At 47.2% G+C, this 10,021-nt stretch overlaps 1 protein-coding gene across 5 annotated transcripts in view; it reads left to right on the forward strand.

Moving 5' to 3' along the window:
* Positions 1-7,877, forward strand: part of zzef1 (zinc finger, ZZ-type with EF hand domain 1) — a 29,314-nt gene extending 21,437 nt beyond the window's left edge. For all 5 annotated transcript variants that reach the window (XM_085288100.1, XM_085288099.1, XM_085288101.1 and 2 more), the window contains exons 50-54: positions 63-161; positions 264-429; positions 1,170-1,320; positions 3,381-3,452; positions 5,606-7,877. In XM_085288100.1, the coding sequence (XP_085144226.1) occupies positions 63-161; positions 264-429; positions 1,170-1,320; positions 3,381-3,452; positions 5,606-5,686 (569 nt within the window). In that variant the 3' untranslated portion in view covers positions 5,687-7,877. The remainder of the gene's footprint in view (positions 1-62; positions 162-263; positions 430-1,169; positions 1,321-3,380; positions 3,453-5,605) is intronic.
* Positions 7,878-10,021: the final 2,144 nt, after the last annotated feature.

Here is a 10,021-nt window from a genome sequence, read left to right on the forward strand (position 1 = left end):
GTGTGTTTGCGTTTGAGATCGTGTGACTGTTCACTTCATATTTGCATCTCTGGCTTTCTCAGGTGATACCCTGTACTACAGATTCATGTCAGACATGAGCAACACAGAGTGGGGCTACAAGTTCACCGTAACGGGGGGACACAGGGGCCGTTTTCAGACAGGTGCCGTCCTCCTTCTGTTTGGGTTCAGATTCGCTTTGCAGCCTTTTTGTTGAACGTCACATTAACATCGGCTTCATCAACTCTTCTCTGCTCGCTCATCAGGTTTTGAGATACTGAAGCAAATGCTAGCTGATGACCAAGTGCTCAGCCAACTGCCACTAGCCGACATCTGGGAGTGGCAAGTGGGCGTGGCCTGTCGACAGACTGGAAACCAGCGACTGAGAGCCATTCACCTGTTGCTGCGTCTGCTGCAGTGTCAGTCCCAGACGTAGGTCGAGCCTCCTTCTTTTTTTCTGTAAATGCGTCCGTGACTGTCACACTCCCACCTGGATGCAGCCGTGCCGTCTACCTCTCATCTTTAGCTCAGCATCATGTCCTGGTGCAGGAGTGCACCTCCACGCAGCATTTGCATAGAAGCCTTCATACATGCTCTTGTAATCATGATGGAAATTAGGTAAAGTATGCGTTTAGAAATTTCCATATGTGCAAACTGACCCAGCAACCATCAGGTCACGATGAGGGAATTCATAGAAGTTGGTGTGTAGACGGGCAGCAGCTCCATCTTTAAGAATGAAATCATCCGTTTAGCGTCCTAGAAAATCTCTTTAAAGGATTTTCTGCGTTTGAGTTGGGAGCTATATCAGCGGTCCCCAACCACCGGGCCCTGGACTGGTACCAGTCTGAGTCATTTGGTACCAGGTCGCGATAGTTGAGGCTCGAGTGTGAAATTTATGGTTTTCAGGCTTTTTATCATTATTTTTTATCGTGGGTCGTTTCCTGTGTGTTATGAATAAATCTTCTTTTTTTGGTACTGGTTTTATTTTGTTGTATTTATCCGCGACACCTTAAAGGCCGGTCCGTGGTGCAAAAAAGGTGGGGGGGAGCTGAACGAGATGACCTCATGACGACAGACTTGTAAGATGATGAACAGACAAAGTTTGAGAGTTAAGGAGGTGATATTAGCATTTTGTGCCAGCTTTTCATCCTGCTGTTGATGTGTTGCTGCAGAGCCTGCACGCTGACGCTGCTGCGACCTCTGTGGCAGCTCTTCATGTCTATGGAGAACAGCCTGAGCCAGGATCCCACCAGCATCACGGTGCTGCTGCCTCTTCACAGAGCCCTCACTGAACTCTTCTTTATCGCAGAGGCCCGTGCAATCGTGAGTAATGCATCAACACACACGTCTGGTTTGCCATCCTCGTGGGGACATCCCATGGACATAACGCTTTCCCTAACCTCACCATCTATAATGAATGCCTGGCCCTGACCATGACACTAAAACCACCGTTTGAGTGTGAAAATGCCTTCAGCCCTGTGGGGACCTGGATTTGGGCCCACCAACATATGAAGCGTACACACACACACACACACACACACACACACACACACACACACACACACACACACACACACACACACACAGCTGATCATCTAAAAATCCTTTTTCTTCATGTTTTTGTCACTTTTGAAATATGAAGCATTCCAACAGTAAAGATCTAATATGAAGGAGCATTTACTCAGAGCTCCTCTCTGCGTCTCTGTGAGCATGTTTACCGTGCACCTGTTCTACGCTCGGCTCGTGGCCAAAGCCATCTGTGGGACAGCGCCGTGCTGCACGGACGAGGAAGAGATGCTGCTCACTGTGATGCTTATGAATGCTCGCTCTCTTTCTCCGTCTCAGTTGTTTTGAATTATTAATGAAGAGAAGTCTCGAGATTATGAGCGCACCATCAGCCAGGAGTTTCCCATCTGTCGATGCAGGGGAAGCAGGCAGGGCCAGAAAAGCAGGACCTCTCCTGCAGCCTTCCCAGCGAGGCCCGAGGCTTCTCTCTGATAATAAAAGGACATCACTTAAATCGTCTTACAGGACGGAGTCTCTGCTGCACCCGCTCGATGTTGTCACGTGTAAGAGAGGGACTGGCGAGCTGAGGTTCTGCAGTTTTTCTGAACAAGCACCAGGGGGCGGTAGTGGCGCTCAGTACATTTGCCTGGGATGCCCCTCATGAATACTGCAGTCAGCGTAACAACACATGATGGTGTGTAACGCGTTGTGTACAGCAGCACTGCAGACACACTTCGGTTATACAAACACGTATGATGCAGATTTCTTTCTTAGGAGTGAAGTGAAGCTGTGTGACGTCAGCAGTAGTTGTTGTTCACAAGTTCTCCAGTGAATGTGACGCAACTGTGATTTTCCTGATGGGTGTGAAATGGCTCCGTGGTTTTAACACCACACATGAACACGTCGTGTTGCAGCTGTCGAAGTAAGGGTGGGCTGAGATGTGCTTGGTCCGGGATTATTGGAAGTGTGGTTGTAAACTGGATTAGACTGGTGACAAATGGGCTACAAAGCGTTTAGATTACATCCAGCCAAAACTGGGAATGCTGGTGTCCACTGTGGCTGACATACTGGGGAAGCATCTGTGATCTTCCTCAGAAAGATGTGACTAAAGTTGGCTGTCAGAGCTGACTGCAGTGATGATGCACGGCCATACTGACCAGCGCCGTGGTGACAAAATGTTCGAGTCATACGAAGCTAACGAGCAGCATCGAGTCCTCTGTGGCTGCATTAGCTCTGAGCGCCTACGCCGCTTATTAGAGGGCTTCAGGGGCCATCGGGCTTCACGTTCGGGCTTCTCGTTCTCTGAATGCACGTAAAGTTCATGGTCAGCTCCTCTGAGAGTCAATTAAGTCGCTGCCTAAGAAGGGAAAGTTGTGTTTAGGAATCCAAGCTGTAAGTCGTGCACCACTGCCTGTACAAATCGTCCTGGGTTGCTCCTACAGCGTAAACACTTTGGATGAATGCTGGAGCAGAGCTCTGGACTGTGTTTCCAGTGCTGTAAAAGCTCAATTTGGCCAGTCTCAGTCCATTTAGCCTCTGTGTAGTCTTATCTGTGTTTTCCAAATCCCTGTGCTTATGTAAGCCCAAGGTACATCTCTCTCATAGGGCCAAGTGGAAGCTCTCGTTTAGTTTGTTTATAATTTTCAATGACTTTTCCAACATCCCACGCTTCAGTTAGATGCTGAGATGAAGAGAGGTCAGGGAACCAGGCCTCATTTATAACCAAGCGCCTCTTTTATGTAGCCTGCTGCTCTGTTTCAGGAAGTTCCTTCTTTATCTGGTTTTATTCATGCGTCTTGCATGCATGCATCAAACTAAATGCTGGAATGGTGCAAACGATGCATTACTAATTTACCTGCGTTGGACGTGTCTTCCAGGCTCAGGGCGTCCTCCAGGAGTACCTGTTAGCCATGACCACTGATGAGCAGCTCCTCAACCACACCGCCATGGTAAGGCTTCCTCTCTCTCTTTGTCTTTGCATATTAACATATTCCTAAATTCAAAGCATTGCACTTAGCGGACGGTTGCAGCTCAGAGAAGTTGCTCGTGCACCTTAAAGTGTTATGCAACTCTTTCTTAACCACGCAGTCCCACTGATTGAACGCTCTTGAGTTGCTGTGAGTCAGCTCGCCTGGAGTCTCTTTTGCTAGTGAATCACAGAGCTGTTGACACCTAGCAGATCCCTCTGCACCCCCTCCCCTTGTTTTGAATGTGTGTGGGCTGTGCTCGGGACTAATGTATTTGGTAATTACAGTCCATTAGCATGTGTGGCAGAGCGAGCCACAGTGTCCTCTGCACTCAGGACCACGCAGTATAGCAGAGGAGCCCACAGGCAGTTAGGAGGAGCAGAGGATGCAGCATGAAAAGCACACTGTGGGTGGTTCTGCTGAGTGGTTACCTAATACCTGTCAGGGTGAAAACAAACCCAAAGGTGACACAATAGTCCAAACTGTTACGATAACAATGGATATTTGGGGCAAATCAGCTGATGTCCCAAACGCTCTGAAGCCACCGAGGACGGCTTCGCTCGCCGTCGTGTCTTCACAGCTTAAAGTAATGCACAGGGCTGCCCATCACTTACTGATCACTTAGTTAAACAGTGTGTTTTTGATTTGATGAAATTGCCCACCAGACCCCGTGAGCACGGTGACAGCCGAATCGGCGAGCGCGATGAGACGGAGCGTTCCCTGGAGCTGAGCTGCAGGCTGGAGGAGGGAGGAGGAAGCAATTAAATGAAACATTGTTAAAAAATTATTGTAGAGCCGCAAGATGGAAAGAGCAGAATGGAGCTTCATCATTAATCCTCCAGTGCATATATCTGCTCTCCTCTGTGAGGAGATAAAAGACACAAGTGTTTGATTAAATTAAGGCTGCATCCGCTGTGGCTGCATGCTTTATATTAACCATTAATGAAACGAGCAGGTATAATGTGAAAAAGGGACTGAAGTGATGAATCCTCTCATCCGACGGCCACCCTCAGCTCACTGATTTGGCTGCTCACTAGTTAGCTGTCTGCTAACAGTTCACTGCATCCACCTGCTTGCATGGCACTAGCTGCACTTAGAGAACTGAAAATGTGCAATTTATAGCTTAAAAGTAACGATGGTGTGGTTCACACTGGGACAAATGGGTATAACTTGGTGTGGGACATGTTTTAATGCTATGCAATGTGTCAAATGAACTGTGAAGCAAACCAGCACAAGTCGGCCATACTGGGTGTAATGCGTCCTTTCCTTTGGTGCATGTCTGCAGCCTGGCTGCTGCACTTGAGGAGCTGCAATGTCAAAATAGAAAGCTGAACTGGGAGAAAACAAATGTAAATGGTCTAAATGGTTTCTAGGCAATACTAAATATTTCTGTACTGCAGAGCAGCTCTGAACATGTTTGTCAGTGTCACACAGCCTAAACATGAAGCTGTCCAGTTTGAGACCAGGAGAAGACGCAGGTCCCCGGGAGCTGCACACATCAAAAGTGCACCAACGTGAAAATCTTTCAGATCAAATATGTGAATCAATCTGCTGTTTGACACACTTACACTGAATGTTTCCTTGGAGCAGAAGCTGCATCAGCCTACAACAGTGCATGTTTCCTGATATTCTGACAGATCTTATGTGCAGAAATCAGAGTGATGCACGTGACCGACTGAATGTGACAGCGTTATTATTTATCGTGGAGGTGTTTGGGTTTTTGTCCCGCTGCCATTAGTGGACTCGACAAAGGAAAACTAGACCCCGCTCTGAGCAGGTGTCATGGTGGACCGATAACAGGACGCGGCTAATAAGGGACAAAGTTTCATAAAGCATAAGTTGCACCGTCTGTTAAACTGGCACAGCACAGACGTAGAGACGTTATGGCATCGTTAGTTTCAGAAAGTCATCCTTAATATTAACATCCGCACTGTTTGTTCCGCCTCATCGAGCCTGATTCTGTCGGAGGGTTCTTCCTCTTAATGGGAGGTTTTCCTCCCTGCTGTCGCCAAGCGCCTGTTCACAGGGGTCGTCTGCGTGTCGGGCCCTTTGCTGTAGTGTGATGCTGTATAGATGAACTGAGTATTTCTTTGTACCTGCAGCTGTTTCCTGACGTACTTTTGCTTTCTGTGTAGGCACTGAAGAACATCGCTGCCATCAGCCTGGCCATCAATTACCCCAATAAATCTACGAAGCTACTCAACATGTCCCCGTGAGAGGACCCGAGGGAAGAAGGAGGATAACTTGAAGGGGACACATCCTGACTCTGCTTGTTTAACAGGCACAGAGATCCAGAGGAGAACCTCGGTTTACCATCTACTGCTTTTCCTCTACCAGGACCCCCTCTTACTCTTCAGACGGTAGCTCGCAGTGCAGCACTGTGGACGTGGGTGTGGAGGGGACTCGAACAGCTTTCCACACTTACAATCCTTTTTGCCTTAGGGGACTCGGTTATATCAGCATGTGCATTTACTGAAACCGGAACAAATGTAGGGTGTAACTGTCATTATTTTTGACTTGAAGAATCTGTGCTAAATGACATCAAGTGTGCCAAATTTGCAGCCTTCCAGGGGAAGTGTTTTTCCTAGTTTTCCTGCCTTTCCCCTCCCTTCTGAACAGCGGCCGCTCTGGGTTGCGTAAGCACTTTTCAGACACGGGGCAGCTGACATTGCTGGCTTCATCAGTCACTCCCATAGGTGGTTTCTGCATTAATGTTCCTCACGCTTGCATTTTGACACACCCACGAGCCACGACAGCGACAGCGTTGCATAATAATTCCACATGTGCAAAAGACCCGTAGACCTGCTGTTAGTATTGCACACAGGGAAATGTAACCACACCTTAGTGCTGTCATTGTCACTGAGCAGGATGTCTCTTTCTCTCTGAGAGCGCTGCAGGGCGTGGCTGAGAGACTCCGCCCCTCACATGGAAGCAGTGAGACACAGTTGGGTCCCCCCCCCCCCCCCCCCCTCTGTCGCCTGCTTTAAACGTACAGGAAGGTTTTACTAATGTTACAATTAAGCAAAAGAGGTCGTTCTGCACACGTTATTGTTGTTAAGGGCATCCTGTAAAAAGACAAAGTCCTGGTGTCGTGCAGGCACGCCCTTTAATGACACGCCACACGTTTAGACTCGACCTGCAACCTTCAGGTAAATATTACAGATCTAGGATGTTTTTGCCACTGAGACACGACGACAAGCCGTTCAGATACAGCCGCCAGTTGATCGTGGTGAAAACGGGTCACCTTGGCGACTTGCGTCTCCGTGGACACGAGGAGCATCCTAAAAATACTGTCCGGGACATTCGAGTCTCATTAGTCACCACAGAGAGAAAGTAATGACCTCCTTTTTTTTTTCTCATTGAACGGTGAAATCGACGTGTCACAATAAATATGCTAAACATGGATCTGACCTGTGTATAAAGGGAACAAAGGCTCACAGGACGGGGATGAGGACGGCAGCAGAGGGAAATCTGAGACCGTTTCACTATTTTATGAAAAACTATCATGATGTCAAATGTTGTTCTTGAGAAGCGCCCGATCCCTCGAAGGCCTCGACTTTCATCGCTGACCCTGTGACACGTTACTATGAAGTGAATCTGACTGCTGTTCAACATCAGGTCCTCACGTTCAGTCGCTTCCTAAACGTGTCGTCTAACCCTTCGTCTCATCGTGCGGCACGTGGCCACGTCACGCTTCGAATCATGCATGTCTGAGTCCCAATCATTATTGGATAAATGCAGTTTTGAGATGTAGGAAGGCGTGGTAGTTTTATACCAAAGAAACTGTCGTCGTGAACGTCTGTGAGAGATCCTGGTGGAGTTCGTTGTGTCTCTCACGCAGCTCCACCTGCGAGGCGCAGAGGAAACCTTGAGACGTCGCGTCGTCTTTTTTGTTTGTGTCTCTTTTATTTTTTCATCTTTTAATTCTGAAGTGGTCCCACACGGACTGCTGGTGGTTTTGTTCACACAAACATCAACCGCAGTTAGCAAAGGCCAAGATGTGCCCTCCGCTGGGCTTCTACAACGCCTCACCGATCTACTATGTGCCTATGGTTAAACTGAAGCAATCATAATTTAACTCGTGTTACCGGAGTTCTTATTAATTATATTTTAAAAGAGAAATATATTGTTTAATTTGAGGGGTTTTTGTAACTTTTTACTTTTAACGTTGCTTTTCTTTTCACGCTGATATTTGAGGCTGACTAATCTGAATGTACATATCTGTGAATATTAATTGCACAGGAGAAAAAAAGACTTTGATATCAACCCCTTACAAATAAACATTACCGGCACTAACACGGACACTCGGATTCTGGTTTTGTATGCATGGCACACCGAAGGTAAAACTAAAGTCCTGCTTGGGTTGAAATGTCATCCATTTCTAATAAAAGATAGAAATGACTTAAATTTGGCGCCTGCTGTCATCTTTCTGTAGGAGCAGCGTGTGCTGCGGTAAATAAAGTTTGATCGCTCGTTCAGCAGTGATTAGAGCCCGCACAGTGAGCCAGCGCCATCAAGAGTTTGCTTTCACCCTTTGACTTCTTAAAAACAAATGCATCTTATCCTCTGCACTATAAAACACAAACCGCTCGCTTTGTTGTTTCTTTGAGCAGCCCCGTCGTACGACTTTGATTTATTCAGCGTCATCAGCTCATGGTCAGCCTGCTAGAGTCTCGGGGACAGCGCCGATGATGGCCGCGATGATCGCTGGGGCGATAATGACATTAAATGGAGGAAATATTCAATAAGGCTCCAGATGATTCAGTACCCCGCTGCGCCACAAAAGCCCCCACACTGGAGTGAGTCAGCTCTTCTGCTTCCCCTCCTCCGGTGCACCCCCCCTCCATGTCCTGCTTCCTTCTGATTGTTCATGCAGCTTCCCGCTGTGCTTATTCACCTGAGGTGGAGAAAAAGAAAAGGCTTGCACGAGCTGCAATCTATGGGGAAACCTCCCAAAATGTGGCACTTTCAAGAAAGAAATGCTGAATGCATGCTGCTGTGAGAAACTGTTTTCAAGCTGTGCTGATATTCTGTGGAGCTCCAAGTGTTCAACGTTGAGTTGAAATGTTCACTGAATGAGGAGAGTTAAGAGCTACAAATGACATGTTTACGGCCCCTTTCAGGGTCCCCACAATAGATCATCTGACTCCACCTCACGATGTCCTTCCTCTTCTGTTACACCCACCCTCTCCATGTCCCCATTCACTGCATCAATAAATCTGCTCCACCTTTAACATCCTTTGACCAGGATATCCACGGATCCTCTGCTCATCCCTGAATCCTGGTCACTCACAGTGGAGATCACTAAACCTTTATTTCTGCCTCCTCAAGCACTTTTTAGAGCCACTCACATCATAGCGAGTCTCAGCACCTTTCACTCCTGCTGTGCTCCAAACCCAAATCACCCAGTGCTCATCTCCACCCTCTACGCTCTCTCGTTCACTTTGAATGGTTGACCACAGCTATTTAAACTCGTCTACCTTCATTTTCGCTCTCGCTTGCGCTGACTGTAATTCCCTTTTTGCAGCACGTAGCTCCACTTCTCTGCCCTTACCATCCCACTCTGTGAATGTGAAGCACGATCTGATGTCCGCAGACGCAACGTTGATCCTGGACAAACACAATGATACTGAGGAATAACACCAACATGGGAAATCACCAACACACTAAATCTGTATGAATAAATAATTATTTCAAATACTTAAATACAGTCAACACATTTAGCCACAGACAGGATGAGCTGCTGAAGGTCAAACTGAGCATCACAAAGGGAAAGAAAGGTGATTAAAGTGGCTGTGAACGGTTGCTGGTGCCAAACCGACTGGTGTGAATGGTCTCCACTTTCCCAGATCTTATTCCAACTGAGCAGTTCTGGGATGTGTTTGAAAAGCTGACAAATCTGCAGCAACCGTGCGATGCTGTCATGTCAGTGTGGACCCAAACCTCTTAGGAATGTTTCCAACACCTTTCTGAAGGCAAAAGCAGATTTAATGCTCTTGTGACTGTATCTAGCATTTATAAATATTACTGTATCGTCTGCAGACTTTCAAAAATTCACATTTTGATGTCGAATCGTTAACACACGGCAGCCGTTTTCAAACTTTTTTTTTCAATAATTAAAAAGATCTAAACTGAATTTCAGCAAAATAATTGTCATCACTGTAGCATCAGCAGACGCTTCTGTTTCTCCTCGTATTCAGCTGCACTCTGTTTTGGCCTGGTCATGACTCTCCACCTGCAGCGGCTCCATCACAGCACTGACATCAGCCCAGCAATGAAGCGCTGAGGGTCACACAAAGGTCAACTTTAGGTTCTCAAGCTTCACGCAGAAATGCCCCGGCCTGGGTTATGTTGCTGTCAGGTAACAGTGCTGACCACGAGCCCTGTGCAGCCACAGATTTCAGCTCTGTCAGGTCTCAGTCTCCCTGCCGTGAGTCTACAAAGACACACCAACATAAGCACAGCCGTCTACCAAACATTTGGTTTTATAGAGAAAAACAGTTTTGCTGATTCATTTGAAACAATGTGTCACAGTTTTTCTAACACAAACA

This window comes from Mchenga conophoros, linkage group LG10, assembly GCF_057382185.1.
Source record: "Mchenga conophoros isolate Kocher_MC1m ecotype Shallow Benthic linkage group LG10, M_conophoros_male_GT1.1, whole genome shotgun sequence".
Classification (NCBI taxonomy): Eukaryota; Metazoa; Chordata; class Actinopteri; order Cichliformes; family Cichlidae; genus Mchenga; species Mchenga conophoros.